General features: G+C 53.8%; 10 protein-coding genes across 10 annotated transcripts; 5 read left to right on the forward strand and 5 right to left on the reverse strand.

Moving 5' to 3' along the window:
* Positions 1 to 538: 538 nt before the first annotated feature.
* On the reverse strand, positions 539 to 2,964 carry BJX68DRAFT_264119 (uncharacterized protein; the record flags this gene model as incomplete). The annotated part of the gene is made up of 3 exons (XM_071044888.1): positions 539 to 1,331; positions 1,386 to 2,372; positions 2,447 to 2,964. 3 exons carry the CDS (start codon positions 2,962 to 2,964, stop codon positions 539 to 541), a joined length of 2,298 nt encoding a protein of 765 aa, XP_070902178.1.
* Positions 2,965 to 4,182: 1,218 nt separating this feature from the next.
* BJX68DRAFT_253647 (putative MFS transporter) lies at positions 4,183 to 6,233 on the reverse strand (the record flags this gene model as incomplete). The annotated part of the gene is made up of 8 exons (XM_071042750.1): positions 4,183 to 4,425; positions 4,487 to 4,591; positions 4,652 to 5,371; positions 5,428 to 5,499; positions 5,550 to 5,841; positions 5,905 to 5,975; positions 6,025 to 6,101; positions 6,152 to 6,233. The coding sequence occupies 8 exons, from the start codon at positions 6,231 to 6,233 to the stop codon at positions 4,183 to 4,185; spliced, it is 1,662 nt and encodes a 553-aa protein (XP_070902179.1).
* Positions 6,234 to 6,747: 514 nt separating this feature from the next.
* Positions 6,748 to 7,675, forward strand: BJX68DRAFT_264121 (GNAT family N-acetyltransferase; the record flags this gene model as incomplete). Its single annotated transcript, XM_071044889.1, has 3 exons — positions 6,748 to 6,790; positions 6,859 to 7,283; positions 7,346 to 7,675. The coding sequence occupies 3 exons, from the start codon at positions 6,748 to 6,750 to the stop codon at positions 7,673 to 7,675; spliced, it is 798 nt and encodes a 265-aa protein (XP_070902180.1).
* Positions 7,676 to 7,716: 41 nt separating this feature from the next.
* Positions 7,717 to 9,444, reverse strand: BJX68DRAFT_264122 (Zn(II)2Cys6 transcription factor; the record flags this gene model as incomplete). The annotated part of the gene is made up of 5 exons (XM_071044890.1): positions 7,717 to 8,511; positions 8,574 to 8,845; positions 8,908 to 8,982; positions 9,045 to 9,343; positions 9,410 to 9,444. The coding sequence occupies 5 exons, from the start codon at positions 9,442 to 9,444 to the stop codon at positions 7,717 to 7,719; spliced, it is 1,476 nt and encodes a 491-aa protein (XP_070902181.1).
* Positions 9,445 to 9,761: 317 nt separating this feature from the next.
* Positions 9,762 to 11,456, forward strand: BJX68DRAFT_280041 (Alpha/Beta hydrolase protein; the record flags this gene model as incomplete). The annotated part of the gene is made up of 2 exons (XM_071048851.1): positions 9,762 to 9,952; positions 10,004 to 11,456. The coding sequence occupies 2 exons, from the start codon at positions 9,762 to 9,764 to the stop codon at positions 11,454 to 11,456; spliced, it is 1,644 nt and encodes a 547-aa protein (XP_070902182.1).
* Positions 11,457 to 11,500: 44 nt separating this feature from the next.
* On the reverse strand, positions 11,501 to 13,110 carry BJX68DRAFT_264124 (NAD(P)/FAD-dependent oxidoreductase; the record flags this gene model as incomplete). The annotated part of the gene is made up of 2 exons (XM_071044891.1): positions 11,501 to 12,421; positions 12,484 to 13,110. The coding sequence occupies 2 exons, from the start codon at positions 13,108 to 13,110 to the stop codon at positions 11,501 to 11,503; spliced, it is 1,548 nt and encodes a 515-aa protein (XP_070902183.1).
* Positions 13,111 to 13,692: 582 nt separating this feature from the next.
* On the forward strand, positions 13,693 to 14,359 carry BJX68DRAFT_264125 (DUF3237 domain-containing protein; the record flags this gene model as incomplete). The annotated part of the gene is made up of 2 exons (XM_071044892.1): positions 13,693 to 13,953; positions 14,024 to 14,359. 2 exons carry the CDS (start codon positions 13,693 to 13,695, stop codon positions 14,357 to 14,359), a joined length of 597 nt encoding a protein of 198 aa, XP_070902184.1.
* Positions 14,360 to 14,792: 433 nt separating this feature from the next.
* Positions 14,793 to 16,687, forward strand: gmdB (general amidase GmdB; the record flags this gene model as incomplete). The annotated part of the gene is made up of 5 exons (XM_071048852.1): positions 14,793 to 15,098; positions 15,157 to 15,432; positions 15,486 to 16,361; positions 16,422 to 16,509; positions 16,572 to 16,687. 5 exons carry the CDS (start codon positions 14,793 to 14,795, stop codon positions 16,685 to 16,687), a joined length of 1,662 nt encoding a protein of 553 aa, XP_070902185.1.
* A 133-nt stretch (positions 16,688 to 16,820) lies between these two features.
* BJX68DRAFT_280044 (RmlC-like cupin domain-containing protein) lies at positions 16,821 to 18,023 on the reverse strand (the record flags this gene model as incomplete). The annotated part of the gene is made up of 3 exons (XM_071048853.1): positions 16,821 to 17,472; positions 17,543 to 17,733; positions 17,826 to 18,023. 3 exons carry the CDS (start codon positions 18,021 to 18,023, stop codon positions 16,821 to 16,823), a joined length of 1,041 nt encoding a protein of 346 aa, XP_070902186.1.
* Positions 18,024 to 19,812: 1,789 nt separating this feature from the next.
* BJX68DRAFT_264128 (VOC family protein) lies at positions 19,813 to 20,340 on the forward strand (the record flags this gene model as incomplete). Its single annotated transcript, XM_071044893.1, has 3 exons — positions 19,813 to 20,059; positions 20,116 to 20,258; positions 20,314 to 20,340. 3 exons carry the CDS (start codon positions 19,813 to 19,815, stop codon positions 20,338 to 20,340), a joined length of 417 nt encoding a protein of 138 aa, XP_070902187.1.
* Between the last annotated feature and the right edge of the window lie 526 nt (positions 20,341 to 20,866).

Consider the following 20,866-nt stretch of genomic DNA (forward strand, 5'->3'; position numbering starts at 1 on the left):
CAGAATATACCTCGCCCGATCCGCCACCATGCCATCGAAGGGCGCATTACTGAATTATCTCTTGATTAATAAAATTTGTGTACTGAGACGGAAGGAGCATAAACAGCGTGGAGGATGGAGAAGATGACGGCCCGGAAATGAGCTGCTCATTCCAAGTCCAGGCGGTAATCATACACTAGGTTGCTCTTTCCCTTTGGGTACCTATGCCTACCTAGCCAACCCCCTAGTAACCGGACGCGGGGGGGAGGTTACTCCTTCCTTAGATGTCGCTCCTTCCCGTAGGAACATATTCCACCTTAAAAGGAAGGAGCGACCACCGTCCACGGTCACGGGTTGCGTCTTCCGTAGCTTCTAAGTTTTCCAATGCCAATCGCTCCTTCCTCCTCTGAGGGCCACTCGCTTGATGCGGTCAGGAAGGCTCAACAATACTGGGCTGGGCGCCATCATGACACCATGACCCGGCCAAGATGCTCGCATGTTACTACTAGTTATTAGGAGACACTTGAAACTAGCATTGTACGCAGTAGCCATATGAGATTTACATATAGACTGTATCGGTACCAGCCCGTTCAACCTCCCCAGAAGAGAAGCTACAATGCCCAACGCCAGCCGGCGCCTCGACCCCAGCCGGGAACGCGGTTGTCACTCCCCACATTACCTCCCCCAGCGCAGCCGTAGCAGGATCCTCCTCGGCGCCCACATGGCATGCGGCGCTGATCGCAATACTACAGCTCCCTGCCAACGGCAACACGGACTTGTACCTCCGGAAGAGTGCCAGAACCAATAATCCAGTGACCATAACCCCGCCAAGTATAATCGAGACAAGGATCGCAACCGGGGAGTATGCAAGGCTGCTTGCGGCACCGCTGGAATCGATTTGGAGGTCCGGGCCGTAGGGGACGATGAGGACGTAGAATAGGCTCTGCGAGACCGTCCAGTGTAGCGCCATGTACGTGACTAACAGCGGGACGCAGTATTTATACGGGATGCTCAGCCAGTATGTCGAGCGCTGGGAGGTATTCTTCTTCGGCCATGAAACGCGCAGTCCGGCGCGCCGTACGCCATAGGAGTCGTATTCTGCCGAGGCTAGCATGGTCGTGAGGACATTGTTGTAAAAGTAGTAGCTGACCGTGACAGCGAACTGCGGAGTGTTTGCAACGAGAACCGTGGCGAGTGCGGGCGCTGAGGCCAGCCGCTCGAGGTCGACTGATGGGTAGGTGTCCTTCGAGTACTCGCCAAAGCCATAGTCTGTCCACCAGGTGCTGAGTGAACCGCGGTATTCTGTAGCCACGAGGAGGAGGTAGATGCCCACGCCGATTGTGGCGCCGCAGCTAGATGGTGGGTCAGTTCTGTCACGTCTGTGCTTGGTGTACGTTCAGACTCACGAGAGCAATGTTATCATCCATCGCCGGAAACTGGCTGCGTGGATCCAGAGCCCGCGAGGTCGTAGTCGTTGTCCGCCGCTTCTAGAGGGGGAGCTCCATGTTCCATGGCGGACATCGTGTCGTGTAACCCAGCATCGGCCTAGGGTTGTAGGATCTGGCTCACTCATGAACGAGGCTACTGCATCGCCGACAGTAAGTAATGGTGGCGTGCGGTTTTGATTCAGTCGTGCGGCTAGGAACATGGCGGCTATTTTGACCGCTGCCGCTGCGATGACCACGATACAGAGAGGGAGGTTGTAGACGAGTTTACACCGGTCCTCCGTCTCAAGGATCAAGCAGCCATTCGTCACGTAGTACTCGCCCCCTTCATATTCGCAGGTCAGCGTGTCCAGCTGAGCAGCTATAGGTGTCGCGAGCTCATCGCCAATGTACGCCGTGACATTGTCCAGCGTCTGCGGGTACGTCCTTGCAAGCCACGTCGCCAGTTGATCACCATCAGCGCACGCCGTTTCGCCACCGACAACGTTCGCACTTAGGCAGTCTGACAACGTAAAGTTGAACCTACTGTAAACAGGGCTGTCAGCCCCATCCACGGTAGGCAGCGTAAAGGCCCATGTCCGATTTGAGAAGAATGCTCCTCGTGTCTGCACCGGCAGACGCCCAACGACTGTCCCCGTCCACCCGTTCAGAAACGCAAAATCGCCGCCATTCTGCACAGACAGCTCATCGGAAAGCCCTACGACTGTGCGCATGCCGTGCGACCGTGTTGCCATTGTGAGGTCGAAACACTCATCCGCATCTACCCTTCTGTATGCGCCGTCCGAGAGGTGCTCTGTAAACGTCTCCCAAGGCATCCCCGTCGCATTGAAGCATGACTCAAGGCCCGGCGTTGTGTAGTTCCGTGCGTCGGCAAGACCCAGATCGCTAGGGGCCAGGACAACACTGTATTCGTTCGTCCCGATTGCACCGAAAACGACCGAGTTGTACCTAGCACACCAAACACCGGTCAGTCCCCTCATCCCTTCACGAGTGGTACTACCGAAGAGTAGTATGGCACCTACAGCAAATGAAACGGTGTAGCAGTAACCAACAAAACAACCCACAGCCAGACCCTGTAAGCCCCAACAACGAACAAATTCCTCGTGCTCGGCGTCCCGATATCGAGCCATTGCCCTTTACCATGTGCCCGATCGACCTCCTCCCGACTCGGCGCGACAAGCGTCTGCATTGTGTAGTTGCTGGCCGCGATAATTGTCGTGCTTAGCACGTTGATGAGTAAGTGCAGCGCGGTATCCCATCGTTTCGAAACCGTGCAGCTCCCGTCGTATATTACATCGCCACTGGAGAGGCCCGCATTGTCGTCAATCCTTCGCGACAGGACGATTGCAATGATCAAAAGGATGAGATTTACTAGGAGGACGGAGCTGGACAGTGCGGCGCAGATGTGCACGCCTCGGATCCAGTGGGGCTGCTTGTCATCACTGGCTTCATTCTCCCTGTCGCTTTCTTCAACTTGCTGAGCGGGACGAAGACCGGTGTATGTGAAGCTTTTGAAGAGTGAAGAATCCCATGCTCCCATCTCGTCTGCCTATGACAGCGACTGTTCCCCTCCAAGAAAAAAAAAAAAAAAAGATTCCGCGGAGAGCTTGAATCATGCGTTGCGGATACCACCAATATATAATGTTTTTGAAGTGTAGGTCGAGAACCAACAGCCACCCCGCAAGGCAGACCCTGGGCTTGCTGAATACGAGGGAACCTTGCTTGGCGTGCTCGTTGAGCCAATTGACGTCGTTTGTAGCTGAGGCTTGGGTAGGGAAAATGTAGCCGAGTGGCCGCGACAGCACTCAGCATCAACGCAGGCAATCCCTGCCGACGGATTGAGATCCCTCGGCGAGAGCTTGTTGAGCGAAGCGTACAATTGGCCGGAAGTAATGTCCGTGGATCTTCACGCATTCACGCTGTTTATAATCGCTATCGGCCGTGCGTTTCACAGCGACGTTACTTTTGACCTTACTTTTGATGAATGTTGACACGTTTACCTCCCTCATAATGAGAAACTAGCGGGTAGAGAATTATAACAGCTATAAGTAGATACCGCCGCGTTACCACCAAATATCCCTGTCTATAATCCGCGCAGCCCACACGCACTTCTCATCCTGGAAGCGCGGCGCGATAAGTTGAATGGCGCAAGGAGCACGGACGATATCATAGGACTCATGTATAAACTCGTCCTAATCTGCACCCCTGACGAGCAGCGAACACGTCGGAGGACCAAAGCACGGCTCGTCTGAGCGCTATCCGTTAATATTATAGCCCTCGAATCTAGTTTCCGCCGAACCTTGCCGTAAAAGATGAAAGTGAGCCCAGCTAATTATCGCTGCGGGCACATATATAGTGGTACGTGGAATCTCCTGACCTACTCAGCATTTGTATAGCCCTTCAAATGACTGCATAGTTAGTTCCCCACTATGCTAAAGACAATGTACCGTCGCCAAACTGGAGTAGGAAGCACAAAGACTTCTATGCCGAGCAGGATATGACTTGCAATAGACCTGCGAGCGAGTACCTAACCAACAAAAGAAAACAAACGGAGTCCTCATGGTCAGTTATCCCCACGCCACAGGATTACAAGATAAAGCATTCCACAGACTACATCCTAGCCGGCTCCTGACATACACTCCAGAATACAGCGGTCAAAGGCAACAAGAGCTCGCCTCCGAGTAGAACCGCAGGACCTAATAACTGATAACCTGCGCGACAACAAAACCACGCCCGACAGAAGCCACACACACCAGCCTCAAATCCGCCCACTCTGCTGCACCATCATCGCCCTGTATCGCCTTGCTGTCGCCGCCCGAATCCTCTTCCCATATACAATCATGGGCACAATCGTCAGCGTAATCGCAAGGCTAATGAACCCACACGCGATGAACATATTCTGGGGCCCTGAGCGCTGCATCCAGGGTGTGATGGCGAATGGAATCCCGATGCTGATTGCGTTGCGGAGAAACGCGACGCCCGTGAACGCGTCGCCTGTAATCTAACGAGCTGTGTGAGTGGGTATTTATGGATGTAAGTGGTCATGCATAAGGTGTGCTTACATCGCGATAACTGTCGATGACCAACGTGAGCGCAGCATCGCTGATACTGCCGAGTCCAAACCCGAACAGAGCGCCGCCAATGCTGGGCCAGATCCAGTGCATGCCCTAGGTGGAGATTAGAAAAGTGATCCATTGCGAGGTGATGTAGAGGTCAAGGTGCCATACCCGCGCAATCGTCGCGCCAAACATGATCAGGCCCCCCGCCAGAGCCAGGGCTGGAAGATGCAAGATGTACAAGCGCATCTCAGGCTCATAGTATCCCTTGTTCCGGCGCGCAAAGTACATAATCGACCAATCGCCGATGAAGCCGCCGTAGAAGGACCCAATCAGATTGCCGATGAACGGCCCAACGCTCATGTACCCGATCTTTTCTGGGGTGAAAAGATACGGCGGCATTGGGAAGACGAGCGCGATCACGCTGGACATGATAGTCAGCCATGCGACACCGCATGCATACTGCATGGCGCAGAAGAGAACAGCGGGGAAACTGGCGAGGACGATGAACGGGCGGTAGAAGTAGGGCCAGATGGTCTCGGGGGTGTATGTCACCAAGGCGAGGCGCCGCTTCCACGTTTTGAGTGGGATGGTATGGTCGAGCTCGTGCTGGGATGATGTTGGGTGGCGATCGGTATCTGGCCTGCTTTGCGGACGCTCGATGTCTGGTTTACAGTCGCTCTTGATGGCGTCGACGGTGACGTTGAGGGTGTCGGCGATGATGGCCTCCTGGCTGCTCACGCCTGTGATGATCGGGGTGTACTTGGTTTCTTCGTAAAAGCACACGAATAGCCCGAATAGGATCGCATTGCAGATACCGAGCGTGCAATACGACGCCTGCCATCCTTGCCTCGTGGCCTGTGCCCCAGCCGCCATCGGGCTCAGGAAGCTCTATGAATGAGAATATAAATAAGTGCCGCGCAAGCTGGTTGGATGGCCGAACTCACCCCGATCATGACCATGGTCATATACAACGCGTTCATCCCCCCGCGATGATGTACGAAAAACAGATCGGCAATCTAAACACATCAGCTAGGGACACAGCTGATTCACTAACAAACAGACATACCGTTATTTGAACAATAGACTCATTCGTCGCGCCGGCAAGTCCCTGGAGAAGATTGGTAGCATACAGCTCCGAGAGCCTCGTCAGCTTCGACGCCCAGAAGGATGTCACGAGCATCAGCGCAGTGGAAACAAGGTATACGGGTCTTCGCCCGAACTTCTTCGCCAGCGGGATGAAGAGCACGCAACCCATGGCCAATCCAACAAAGTTGACTGAGACGGCTCGGTTGAGCTGGGTATAGGTGACATTGAGATCCACCACCATCAACTGCCAGAAGATGCCCTGGATTGAAAGCCTGCCATGGATGGATATCGTCAGTGTGCGTCTTTCACGTTCGGCAGGTGGGAATGGTATTTACGCGGTAAATACGAGCGCCGTCACTGCCAGTACTAGAGTAAAGTTGCAAGTCTTTCGTAGCGTGCTCCAATTCTATCCATGTATCAGTGGCAGTTGGATCGGTCTGGGGTACCTGGCTCACCAGCGGCTCATTTGGATCAGTCGATGGCACTGGATTGAGCACAACACGCCGAGGGTCATGGCCGTCTCCATCACGGTCTACTATTCGGTAAGTCCATAGCAAGAGATCCTTCGGGGAGCTCACAAACCATCGATGAGAAGAAACGTTCCTGGAGGAAGCGAGGTCGGAGAATTGGGAAACTGAAGTTCGCTGGGCTGGGTATCTGGCATGGCAGATGATGTATGAGTTCTTCGAGGCTGGTTGGTGTTGATGATATGTCCACGCTTCGCCAGGACGTTCCCTACTTATAGGCGAAGTATATCTGCGGCGAGCAACTATTGATATAGACAGATTACTCGACAAGATGTCGATACCAAGCGAACCAGTAAGCTTGGACCAGGACTATCACTAGAACCTTATCTGCAAGTTGAGCGTGGTCGAGTAACCGTCAAAGTGCGGGGAAATGCATCGCTTCCAGATAAGAACCACACTAGCGAGCGGCAGGGTCGACCTGCCCAAAAGGGACAGAGTCAGGAGCCCTGCCGATAAGTCAATTGGAGCGCTCGATTCGTTGAAAAAGCCGGTACCTAATAAAGACTTGCCGACGGTGAACGTGCACGTCGGCATATCAGTGTTCGCTTCTATGCCGCAGCCAACCCCAATCTTATCAACACGCATGATCCTCTTATGGCATTACCTCGACAGCGTACGGTTAGCAGCTTGGAGACATTGATGTCCCTCACAATGACTGCCGAGTCGAAGTTGCAACTATGTCGCGTCCGTGATGGTGAGTATCCCCAGTGTATCCCGATTGATGTCCTTCAGTATTAGGTTATTAATGACCAGGGTACACAGACACAAGGTCAATCTCTGCCGTTGCAAACACCATCACACTTTCCTTCGCATGCGATCCGTTGATTAAATGGCTACGCCCACTCGCTCCGGCCTGGTCAATAGATCAGCCCGACACATTCAAATGGCAGTATCGCCGCACACAGAGAACGATGCTACAGGGAATGGTCCTACAATCTGCGCCAGCCATACAAGAATATCCACGACCCTGTGTGGTCAAAGGCGCTGGCTCGAACGATGTAGCCATGCCGGTACTGGGGACGACCGTTCATAAGCCCACAAGGTCCTGGGACGATGCGAGAGCAGCTGTGCTATTATTTCCTCCAGCTGTCCGTCACCACTGGACCCTACGGCGGCTTCTTCTCAAACTGAAGTTGTGGCTGCTTGATTTTTTCGATCCGGTTTCAGAGGAAGGGGCAAATCCAGAGGTACCGTTCCGCATGTTCCACTGGCGACTGGATGCACAGACTAACCATGAGGGTACTACTAGAGACTAGAGACGATGATGGCGACCCACCAGCAGTCCATGGCCCGCATCAAGATGGAGTATCAGGTACCCGATCTGTGGTACCTGGAGGTTGTTGCGGTTCATCCGAGCTTACAAGGGCGTGGTCTGGGAAAGAAAGCAATGCACGCTGTTCTCGACATCGTTCAAGACGAGCCCATAATACTCGAGTGTACGCGTGAAAGTAATATTGGATTTTACCGAAGCCTCGGTTTTGAAGTTGTCGAAGAGGTTGAATTGGTCGATGGCGATGAGGCAGTCAAACTGTGGCTCATGTTACGACACCACCGCACAGGGCCGTTCCATAGTGAGTAGAGACCGTACGAAATTGACACACAAAATTGTTTATTTCTGTCTTAAAATAACCCCAACTCTATTTCTCGAGCTCGAGCCAGTTGGTGGATTGTCACTGTCCCAGGGATACATGTCCAATATTCTTCGAGCAAATCCAGCAAGATGTGATATTGCTTGTTCCATAAAGGGTCAGCAGTAGCTGGGAGAAGGAACCCTCTAACAGATTCCTTCAGGAATAGGTGCTGACTCAAAACTTTAGTTTGCAAGCCAGCCATGAATATGGGATAAGGAAGTGCGTTAATTGCCAACGAATCTCGTCCATCAGGTTGAACTGATGCGCGATGTACCGCATCAATGCAGCTGACCAGCTGTGCCACAAGCACAGCGGTTGAAGGTAGCGGCGCCTTCCCAGGGTGCTCCTCTTCCAGTCCCAGGTCCTGCCTTGACGTCTGCAGGCTTTCATCCCGCAGGGCCAACATTCCAGCCAACCGATATGCCTGCCATAGCTGGCACTGGACAGGACTCCCCATCGCACCGGGCCAGTTCCAAAAGTCTTCTTCGGTCGCATCCTCACCTATGCAGGAGAAGATATCCACCAGAGATTTTGGCAACCCGCTTACGACTTCAACCTCGTCCTGCGCCGAGGTACTTGTGCGATTACGACAGTACTGCCGCCAGAACCCCAGGTGAGGATACTGACGGCCTATCGCAAAGGTCGGAAGATCCATAATCCCCATCACCTCGAACAAGTGGGCGCGGAATGTTGTATCGGATCCCTGCGTATTCTGAGTGCCGCTGAGCTGGAGGATGCTGTGCATTCCGCGCAGATGCATGGTCCAGGGTATCCCATGCATCACCTACATAGCTTGGTTTAGTCTGGACCATGAGGAGTGGTAGTGGAGATTCATATACCACGCACCCCGATTGTGCACAGGAGTAGTCCCGCAGCCAATGTCCCATCCTGTAGATATGTCTCATTCCGCCTGAGCTCGCAGCGGAACTTGGTTAGGGCGGCGTCGAAGTACTCGAAGAAATGCGTCCTCAACTCCGCCTTTAGCGAGATCTGGAGGGTAATGCATATCGTATAGAGTGCGTCCGACTGTTGGCGTAGAATGGGCAGCCGCAACCGGAGGAGGTTTTCGACATCGTGAACCGTCGTTGAATGGAGGATATTGATGCCGGATGACAGAACTATTGAGGCCCACCATCATCAACACCCACCTTTTTCTCATGGTTTCATGGTCGTTTCTTACATTCTTGGAATAGTAGCTCATTATCGATCCCCCTATCGGGCCCCCAACAAGAAGACGGGCTCGAGGAAACCGATTCTACGATCTGCTATTAGCTGCCAACTGTAATAGCGCAAAGCCCTGGGGCAGGACGCCTATACCCAGTATACCCAGCTCAGCGTCTGTGGAAAAAGGATGTGCCCCATGGAAATCTGCTGCCGTGTGCAACTGCCGCTGCCCCCCTCGAGCACGATCCCTCAACCGGCCCTTGAGTCTCGGCGGCACCGAAACAGAAGAGGCTGTCGGTGCCTCGGCGCCAGTAAAGCGGCCTCGGGACGCGACTCCGATATCCCAGCGTAGCCGAACCTCATAGCCCTCACACAGCACACCGCGCTCATCGCAAGATCGGCACGAGGGACGCGCACGGTCGCATTTGCGGTGTTTGACTTTGCAGGTCCAGCTAGACAGGGGGTGATTTCATTAGCCAAAGGTCTGGAAGTAGCGGGATCAGCAAGAGTCTGCGTACCATCCGCCGTGGAATCGGCGCTTTGGGGTCGACATGCTTGTTTTGGATATGTGAAACTAGAGGACTAGGGAAACGGCGGAGTGTGCCATTTGTAGCCGTGCGCTTGACTCTACCTAGTCTCCAATCCTTCGCTTATCTGTGCATCTTTGGAATGCGCGGAAGATAAGTGTCGACCTGACTAAGTGGAGCTTGGGGTCGACCTGCCGGGTTGGGCATAGCTCGAGATAATCCCTGCCATTGGATATCAGCTCCATAGGACTTTGGTGCCTGCAAGTGCAAAAGGATGTATAAATTCAACTGAGTATGAAGAGGCAAAACAGGAGCAATTCAAACGAAAATATCAATGTCCAAGATGGCGTTCCAAACTCCCATTTCGAAATGTACGACGCAAATTCCATCCCTCGGGGAGCTCCAGGGCCTTCAATTCGCCAACGGCGCTCAGCAATACTGCGGAATCCCTTACGCGGATCTGGCAAAACGGTGGACAAGGTCCACCTTGAAAACGTCCTGGACGGGGGACAAGCATGACGGGACACACTTGGGGTATGTGAGCATCCGCCACATCTTCAGTTCACAGCTAAGTATCGTCTACAGAAGCGATTGTCCCTCCCCGCTTACCGAAGGGGATGACTCCACCGATCTCACTCCAGTCCCACCTGCCCCTCATTTTGCGACGCCTCAGGTGGATGAACTGACGGGGCTCGTGATGAACATTGTTCTCCCGCACGCGCCCAGGGGACAGAAGCTCCCTGTGATGGTCTATGTCCATGGCGGCTCACTGCTGTATGGAGGCGCCAACCTCCCCATCTTTGACGGCGTGAACCTAGTCTCGCAAAGCGTTGAAATGGGCATGCCAATCATCTGCGTCAACTTTAATTATCGCGTAGGCCTAGGCGGTTTCCTAGCGAGTCAAGCCATCCGATCTGAGCTGCAGCACGACGGCTTCGAGGGCTGCGGCAATTTTGGCTTCACGGATCAGCAGGTTGCATTTGAGTGGGTTCAGAGGTACATTCCCGCCCTGGGCGGCGATCCCAATCGAGTCACGGCTGTCGGAGAATCGGCTGGGGGGATTTCAATCAGCAACCAGCTTGCGGCGGCGAGGCCTCCTCAATTCAAGCGGGCAGTTTGCATGTCTGGTCTGTCAGTTGCTATCCCTCCTTGGACCATCGAGCAGCACGAGGAGCTCTTTCAGGCTGTTTGTCGATATTTCCAGATCGATTCGTCGCGGGCAGACGTCTTGGATGAGCTCCGTCGCATCCCACAGCAGGAGCTCGCCAACGCTACGCCTGCCATTCAGGGAGTGTTATCTGGAACTGGCAACCCTTGCCTCGATGGCTGGTTCTATAGCAGCAATCCATGCAAGATACAAGAAGCACCAAGCTGGCTCGAAGGGTTGATGCTTGGAGACACGTACCACGAGGGAATCATCTTCCACTTGAACCTCCTGCAGGACGACTTTGCCTCGATTCGGCAGACTCTACAAGCACATATTTGCAACGACGCAGAAACCGACGAGATCCTACGGGCGTACGATATCCATCCAGAGCTGACACAGAACGAGCTGCTTGAACGCGTGGAGCACATGTGCGGCGACGCCATCTTCAAGATCCCCAATTATGCCACGGCTCTGGCCAACACGCGCCTTCGTAATCGAAAGGCTTTGTACCTGTATCATTTCGATCAGCGATCGCGGATTGAGAATTCGCTCAAGGGGACCGCGTATCACGCACACGAGCTACTGTATCTCTTTAAGAACCTAGGCAATCGCATGAATGAGAAGGAGAACACTATGGCGCATGGCTTTGCAGCCGCATGGATTCGATTTACCAACGGCGACGCTCCTTGGGAGGCAGCTGACGGACAATGGAAGGTATGGGGACAGGACTGTGCCCAGGCTATTTGTGATGAGGTGAGTGATGAAAATGTCAGAAGGTACAAGCGAATGCAGCGGATGCTAGCAATGGGAGGTGGCGAGACGTGGAAACGATGGCTTTTGGGTGTGGACACGTTGGTCAACAAGCGGATGAATTTGGGAAAGGTAGCGTAGTAATGCAGCTCTTTGAACTGATCACTAAGCAATGTTGCTACAAACTATAGATGAGATGTAATCACCTCTGCATGTCGAGGTAAAACAGCTTTCTTGACTCTCTCATGGGTGACAAGCATCTGCGATGGAAGCCAGTCAAGGTCTGCAGACTCGGACTCTCTCAGGTTACTCTCCTCAAGGAGCAGCATTGTTCCCACGGCCTTCCCACATAGCCACGCCTGTACCATCCCTTCCCCCGAGAACGCAGCGGAAATCCACTCGGACCCGCCTGATCCCTCCCTTTGCCCTCTATCTGTCAGCGAGGCAGGCAGTCGGCCCACCCAGGGAAACCCATCTGCACTGAATCCCATATTCCCCGTCCACATACTCTCCACGTTGGGCCCGGACACAGTGCCCCAGTTGTTGCGTCCAAACACAGCGCTCAACGCACCAGAGAGATGAATATCAGCATAGAGACTCAGATTGGAGTCTGTCGAAATTCCAATGTCGGCTAGACCACCTTGCTCGCCCTGCGCATAACCGCCGCCAAGCATCATCATCTTGCCGGTATCTGATCCCGGTAACTGTATAAGGTAGTCAAATCCTCGTTCATAGTTGAATATCCACGAGTGCTCGGTTCCATGGAAAGGGAACTTGTCTCCTGGGCGTTGCGCCGACATTTGACCACGGATCGGGTAGATGCGTCCTTTGAGGCCAGGGATCAGATGGCTTGCATGGGCGTTCGTGCAGTGGATGACATGCCGAGCGCGAATTGCGCCCCTAGATGTTTGGACCAGGTAGCGTAGTGAGTTGGTATTGCTGACGCTAATTTCTTCTATACCTGTGACAGGCGTGTTCGCTTCGATGACGAGATCCTGAGGAAATTCATCCTTCAGATGGGCCAGGACCCCAGTCACGAAACGATACGGCCAGATGGCGCCTGCGAGGCCGGCGACAATGCCACGGGCATGTGGGAGGCATAAATTCTAAACGCGTCAATAACTGGAGATTGCCCTGCAGTGGAAGGGAAGGACACTGGGCCACGTACACTCAGTATATCTGCCCCTTCCAGCAACTCCCACTCACGAGTTTCCTCGGGCAAACATTCCTTCAACCTCTCTATACACCGCTTTGCATCCCTCCAGCCTTCCTCGTGGAAGTGCACACTCAAGAACTGCAGCTTGCGCGCCTGGCTGTGCTCGGCCAGCCCGTACTCCTCTGATACAGCCAACATCTCGTTTAAATGAGCCAAGCGGAACTTGATGATCTTCTTCGCCGCATCCACCCCATGCGCTGCTTCAAGCTCCGCGAATTCCTCCCCTGTCTCAAGGATATGTCCACCGTTCCGGCCCGTCGCTCCACTGCAGACATCGCGTGCTTCGAGGATGACCACAGCCGGTCGGGTCGGGGTTTCCCGGGGCAGTTTTCGGCTCGTTAGGAGCGTCCTTGCGATTGATGTCCCAGTTACTCCGGATCCTATAACGACCACTTCGGCTTCTTCTGGCAGTTTTGTTGACTGGAATCTGGCGAGATCAGGATGCGGAGTCCGAAGCCAGAACGACGATGTAGGGTTGGCGGTCGGAAGCCCGGGGTCGGAGAAGGCTCTGTCAAGCGCTTTTTGTCTCTCGACGGCGGGGATTGCAGGGTTGGAAAGGAGATGTTGGACGAAAGCCATGTTGGGTGGTGGTGATAAAGCGGATTGATCGATCTTCCAGGTTTGGTTGAGAGACAGAACTGGACAGTAGAGACATCGTTAAGTATCGATCTCACGGGACGACCAGCTACTTGCGGTTTACGTTCCGTTTGGGACAGGTACATCCGAAATACAGACTCATAGGTGTCCTACGCTTCGAGATACCTAACTAGTCCAGTGGTCTTTTATCAGTTCACCGTCACGGGTCAGTGTGGCCTGGAACCTGGAACCTAAGAGGGGTCGACCTGCCCGTTAGGGTATAGGGGCACCATCACCAGTCACTCTCCACATCTCGCCATCCGAGGCATCGTGCAAATTCCAAAAGAGTGCCACATAGGGTCGTCGACTAGATCTACCGGTGATTGATGCCGCGCATTTCGAGGATGGACTTTCTGTTCTTGTTGTTCTTGGATTAAATTTACCTGAAAAGTCTCTCCACGCTGAGCCTGTACTCGCCATTCCATTCGCAGTGTATAAAGGGCCAACTAGCAATACCAGGATCCATCCACACTACGTTGGAAAACACACTGCGATCTGACATCGCCTGTTTCAAACAATCCCACCATGAGCACTGTACCAGCCGACTCCCCAGGCAACGCCTACTACCCAGATAGCCCGCCCATGCGCCGGCCGGGGATGCGGTTTCTCTATCGCCTTGAGTGCACCATCGCACCCGAGGAAATCAACATCGGAGCCCCTCACGGCGCAGGAATCATCCGGAGTATTGCGAATATCACCGGTGGTACATTCAAGGGGCCGGTGCTCGAAGGCACTGTACTCCCACTTGGAGGAGCGGACTGGGCGACCGTGATTGAGGGGACGCATGTGAGTCTTGAATCTTTTGTTTCTTTTCTGTCGGGCTTCTACTCAGGAATCATGCTAACCAGGGTGCCAGTCCATGACCCTCGACGCGCGGTACACAATCAAGACAACTGACGACCATTACATCTTTGTGCAGGCCCATGGCCTCTATCGGCCAGGCCCAGGGACAGACTACGCGAAGGGCGTTGCAGCAGATCCGACGATGCGGCCACCGCCGACTGTAACGCAGGACGAGGTCGAGTTCTTTTCCCACCTGCGCATTGAGGCGGCGGGGAAATACAACTGGTTGAATGGGTTAGTCTGTGTAGGGGTTATGACGTGCCAGGATGATCGAATCATCATTGATGCTTATTATTTGACGAATTTCGAGGGTGCGATGCCAGAGGACGTTGTTGCGAGGCGCGGGTGATTGTTTGTACTGCTGTCGCTCGTGGCGTCGGTCGAGTGATGTGCTTTGGTCGCAGGTCTCAGCGTAGATGTGAGGAACCCTTGGAGAGCAATTCGAGTACCGAGACTGTTTGCCGATTGTCGCCGTCTATCAACCTGTATTGTAAGCATATGATTTGATTTTGTCACGGATAATACGCAAAGCATCTGGCCGAGGCATCACAAATGGAGGCCTGGGCTTGTCCCACTACGGCAGGTGGACGCACTCCGCGAGTCGCGCCGCTACTCTCTAGTCATGCATATTCCGCCCAATCCTTCAACACGAAGATGTGGGGTTAAACTAGTGATTGTACAGCAGTCTACCCCAAGATAACCATGACTATCCATCACGCGGGCACCCTTATAAAGCCCATGTTCCTCTCCTGATAATTCACTCCTGATCAACGCGCACCAAAATGGCAGGAGAATCAATACCAGGCAGTGACTGGCGAGTGCTCGTTACCAAGAAGCGAGCGCAACTCGACGCTCAAATCCCCGCCGATTGGCGTCTCAGCGAGCCTTTCCTCGCTTCCATCCCGGCCAGTGGGCGGCTCATTGAGGACGATGTCGTCCGGCACAGTGGGATACTCACAGACGCAGAATTGGATATTACCGAAAAGTATTCCGCAAAGGAACTTCTGCCGAAGCTTGCGTGTGGAGATGTGAGCTCCCTACAAGTCACTACGGCGTTCTGCAAGCGGGCGGCGATTGCGAATCAACTGGTGAGACCATATTTGCCCCATCACGATTCCGTTTTACCGAAGATGCTCATTGAAATAGACATCCTGCCTGACGGAGCACTTCTTCGACAAGGCGCTAGAACGTGCTCGGTTCCTGGATGAGTACTTGCGCAAAGAGAAACGAGTTATTGGGCCACTGCACGGCCTTCCGGTTAGCATCAAGGACAGCTTTTGCGTGCAAGGTATCCAAAGCACGGTTGGATATGTATCGTTTCTTGCAAGGGAGCCCGCGGCATCAAATTCAGCCCTCGTTGAGATGCTACTCGATCTGGGCGCGGTGCTGTATGTGAAGACCAATGTCCCACAGACAATGATGGTGAGCGTGCCCAGCAAAGTGATTCAAACGCCCTCCAGCTGACCACTACCTAGACAGCAGACTCGGACAACAACATCTTCGGTCGCACCCTGAACCCCCAAAACACGACTTTGACCGCTGGAGGGTCAAGCGGCGGCGAAGGGGCCCTGGTTGCCTTCCGCGGCTCGATCCTCGGCGTTGGCACAGACATCGCAGGCTCCATTCGAATTCCGGCTCTCTGTTGCGGCGTGTACGGCTTCAAGCCCACCATCGATCGCATCCCATGGGGTGGCCAAGTCGCCGATATCGCGATGGAAGGCCTCCCAGGTCTAAAGCCAGCCGCGGGCCCGCTCGCTCATAGCTTGTCTGATATTAACCTGTTCATGTCGACCGTCCTACGCGCCGACCCGTGGAAATACGATGCCACGGCGAGTCCAGTGCCCTGGCAGGGGCTCCCTGATACTACAAACCCGCAGCCCGTGCTAACCATCGGGTTCCTGTCCGAGGACGCCCACTTCCCACTGCATCCCCCGGTGCGACGAGCGCTAGATTCCGCAATTACTGCGCTCTCAAACGCAGGCCACCGCATCGTCCACCTAAATTCAGATCCCACACGAGACCTCGCGTACGCCAACCGCCTCGCCTTCCAGTATTTCGTCTACGGCCCGCACATTGACCATATCGCCTCCAGCGGCGAGCACCCAGTCCCGTCCGTGGCCAAGATGTTGTCGCCCATGTTCACGGGCCCATTCCCGGTCGACATGGAGCTACCGCCGTACGAGAAGATTGATGCACTACATAAAGCACGCCAGGAATATGCCGACGCTTGGCGCAAGGCGTGGGTTGAACATGGTCTGGATGTTATCCTCGCCCCGGGTGCTCAGAACACGGCTGTGCCGCATGATACGTATGGATGGCCGCCGTATACACTGATCTGGAATCTGCTTGATGTATGCCCCTCACAGGCCACAGGCTGGACGCCAAATACGTGTCTCGCTAACGATGTCTAGTATCCTGCGTGCATCATCCCGTATGGCAAGGCTGCCAAGGAGCTGGATCCCGAGCCCATGATATTGGCCGATGGCGTTCAGCCAAGCTGTAAGTCTGGGGCTGCGACTCCGTTCCCATGCCATGTTGGATAGCCTCTAATATCTTGCTAGATGATCCCGATGCGGTCGATGGAGCGCCCTGCGCTATTCAGGTCATTGCGCCCCGCTTCCAGGATGAAAAGTGTCTCTGGGCGGCGGGGATTGTAGACCGCGATATTCGTTCCTGATAGCCTTGTTCTTCAGCTTCGAATATATAATAGTTTATCAATTACCAATCTATACTTTCGAGATACCCCACGGCAAGTAGAACGGTATGAAGGGACAGATTATGATACAGCAACAACCTCACCACCGACAACCTTACCAATTGACAGGGAAGGTAACAAAATCATAAGCCTCCCCACCCTCAATAAGCACCTGATCAATCCCCTCATGCCCCCCACTCAGCACAAGCACCTTGGTAAACGCCGCCTCGCTCCAATACTTGAAGCTCGTATCAGGAGGAATAAACACCACATCGCCGGTCGTCAATTCAGCCGTATCATGCCCCGCAATCTGGACATCAAACTTCCCCTCAATCACCTGAAACGCCGTCGCGCCACCCATCTTCCATACGGGGACAGTGACATTGCCAGGCGTAACACTCATCGAAATCGTCGCCATTGTAAAATTCGTATCCTGCGTCTGGACGCCCGTCGCAAGCGGCGCGACGATCTGATACCCGTGCGCCGAGTTCAGGTACTTGGGTCCCCAGCCATTCGCGATGAAGTATGGTTCGCCTGCGGCGCCGAGGTCGTTGGTCTCTGTGTGCCAGCCTGTGCCCGAGGGCGCGGCGCCGTCGATGAGGTCGGTGCGTGTCTCGAACTCGAGCTGCGCGTAGACGTCGAATGATTCCAGCGAGGAAATCACATCGGCGTCGGGGCCCGCGGCGGAGGTTTCGTTGTCGAATTGGGGCACGTGCGCTGTGCGTACTGGGTTTGTGAGGTTCGTCCCCTGTGCGAAGAAGAGCTGTCTACACCGCGAATATTAGCAAAGCAATATATCCACCAACAAAGGAATGAATGTCTTGGGGGCAAGCATACTCAAACCCGCCCGGTGCAATCGCCCCAATCATCTCCGTATCAGGCTCGAGAATCTGAAACGTATGCGTCGTGTTCCTCGCCACAGACCCGTAATCCCCAGGCCCGATGATCCGACTCTGCTGCGTGGCATTGTCCTTCTGCGCCCACAGCTGATACCGCCCCTTGAGGTTGAAGAAGTTCTCGTAGTGCCGCTGGTGGATGTGCGGGAGGACGCCCAGGGATGCAGAGGTCGGCGCGTTCGTTCCGAGCAGTGTAAGGCGTTTCCGGAGGATGGGCCTGTTACGTAGAACCGGTAGGTTTGCGCGCCGATTGTTAGGGCCTGCGCGTGCGCGTAGTGGCGCATTATGTAGGGGCGGACGTAGCTGGGGGCATCGTCGACTTCGAGGGAGTTGAGACCACGGTGGGTGAGGCTGTTATCCACGGGGCTGGCAGTAGCTAGGCCTAGGGCTAGACTGCCGATGGCGAGTTTTGTGAATAGCATCGTATGGTGATGTTGCTTTTTCCCCAGATGAATGATATGGATGATATAGATTCACCGGGCCTACAATTCAGAATTGGGCATTTATCTTCTCCCCTTCTCGGGTTTTCCGAGCGAAAATACTATGAAGCAATGCGGGTTACAATGAAGATCCATAAAACTCGATGATCGGCGTCAACGGACCTGGTTCTCGGCAAGCGTCGGGAACGGGACTCGTCACCTTTCGGCACCCCCCCTTATGTCTTTGGCAGATATCGATCCCAAAACACACTTCTTCAGTTCGCCGGGGCGACAACCTTGGCATTGTATTTACCAGAAACTCACCGGATGGTCACACAGATCGAATAAGCTCTTCGATACTGCTGTGGCCCTGCCGGACATCGCGTGGGAAAGGATCACCGCAAGCCACATGGACTTGTCTTTTCACGGCACGCCCCACCTACTCGCTGATGGCCGTGACGTAGCCAATCGAGGCATTAGCTAACTAACTCTCTTTATGTTGTTACTAAGCGGATCAATTGAGAATCTGTACTCCGTAGTTCCGTTCCAATCGTGAAGGCTGCAGGTACCCGGGATCGCTTCGAGAACCTGCCGCTTGTGCAATGTATGTACTCGGTCTGTGAACTCATGGCTGGATGGTACCGACGAGTATCTCTTTGCCGTGCCCACTAGGTAGATGATTGTCACACACACTCTGTATTCGCCAGCCAATTTGGTCGTTGACACAGCCTCGCATGACAAGCAAGGCGTGCTTAGTAGCTCTTAGTGTTTAGCGATGTATAGTTTCTGCAAATTCAATCTAATCTGATCATCTATAGATACCTGAAAAAGGTTCATTGAGCGTTAGATAATATGTCGTTCAATCGTACGAATGGGGTCCACTAATTTTATGAGGGGGTGATTATCGGTGAGTCTATTGGGTCGTGGGTGCCTCTGGGACTCATGCGGGGATTAAACGGTAATCGAGTACACTCTGGGAGCCATCTATAACCATAGACAATATGAAACTGGAGATGGAGAGCGTCTCTAAATCGTACTCTGCCTCGGAGCAAGGAGGTTGGTTTTCGCGATTCTCAAGGGCTCTCATCCACTAACTACACCCGAAATATATATCTTTGGTCCGATTGTGAATTGATACCATGTAAGAGTACAACTAACTCGGGCACCACCAAAAGATTGGGTTTATCCTGCTAGGAGATATCTCCTTCCTTTCTTTCAACATAATCTGGCTCGTTCGTCGGATGGTTCCCTCTCCATTGGTTGCGAGGGGTTGAGGATGGCGTCCACGTGACAAAAGTCATGTTCGTCACCAAACAATTCGAACCTTCCATTCCAGAGCCCAGATCTCTGCATTGATCAGATAATCCGAAACCAAGCTCAATAATCAGAAAATCAACCTATAAGCGCTTCCGCTCCCTCCCAGCCAAGACCCCTTCCCCAGGCAGACATGCTGGTGCCTACGAACCAAGAAGCGCACAGCTCGAAACAAGGTCCATGACGCGAACTATGCAACTGGCTGGCATGTTGAGCTTTGGTAAAGTGTCGGAGACGTGATACGAGGGCCAGTCATGATGGCACATTGCCTCGTATTTGCGAGACATGGCGTGGCCTGGCCGGCTTGGAAGGTCGTGGCTGCGTCGTTCTTGGCCTCGTATCCAGATCTGTATTCTTGGGCGAGGTTTGGGGCGGGGTATAAAGTCGATGAAGCAGGCAGAGGATAACGAGGAGACACAGATCAATCATCGAAGCAGTTTTTTCTACAGATCAAGGAATCTTCAATCTGACAATCATCATGGAGTTCGACCCCAACAGCGAGTTCGTCCCCTCGAGCAAGATCGACCACATCGGCATCAATGCTCCGACAGAGGAATTTGAAAGCTTGGTCGAGTTCTACAAGAAGGCACTAGCGCCCCTCAAATACAAGGAGTTGATGCGCTTTCCAGGAGCAGTCGGCCTGGGAGACCAGGTGCCAGACTTTTGGATCTCTGAGACCAAGGACCAGACGAAGCAGAATGTCCACTTTGCCTTTGTTTCAAACGGTACGAAGTCGACGCGAGCACCAGTGAGACATACCTAGTTAGCTAATGAGTCGCAGACCGCAAGACGGTGGATGCGTTCCACGAGGCTGCCATTGCCGCTGGGGGGTCAGACAATGGGAAGCCAGGTCTACGAACCGAATACCATCCGAACTACTATGCCTCCTTCATCATAGACCCTCGGGGGAATAACGTCGAGATTGTAAGTCGCACAGTGTGTTGTACGTAGGCGTACAGAGCTGACCGGACCGGACCAGGTGTGTCACTTGCCGGCCAAGCAGTAGGAGGAGTATGAACGAGGGATTTGTTTAACTTTTGTTGTTGCTGCGAGGTCGGAGTTGTAGTGGAGCATGAGTGTGGGCTTGGTGAATGGTGATGCCTGGAGTTGTTGGTGCGCGAAACCGTCGCTGTCTCAGCTGTTTCCCCATTGATCATGGATAGCCATATGATGGCCTTATTTGGAGAAGTGTTAGTCCGCTTATCTGGAGAAGCTCCTGATCGCCGATCTTGTCTTTGTAATCGTGTATCTTTTTACTTGAAAAGGGCAAACTGTCCCGATGGTGATGGCACGGCCCGTCAGACCAGAGCAGCCACGGCGAGGTGGGCCAACATTGACAAGCGGGCCTGATGGAGAATCGGGTGATGCAGGAGCATTAGCATTCTGGAATCAAGCTCGCTGCGACGGTGAGCGACAGGGGTAAGTGGGTGAACTCAGCCTTCGGAATCGGCAGACCGATGATTGTCAACGATCAAGACGATCCGGTTCTGTGTGGCTTCTGGGAGTTTGTGACGTGGGTGAACGTGCAACCG

This window comes from Aspergillus pseudodeflectus (genome assembly GCF_044049435.1).
Source record: "Aspergillus pseudodeflectus strain CBS 756.74 chromosome Unknown BJX68scaffold_9, whole genome shotgun sequence".
NCBI classification, from domain to species: Eukaryota; Fungi; Ascomycota; class Eurotiomycetes; order Eurotiales; family Aspergillaceae; genus Aspergillus; species Aspergillus pseudodeflectus.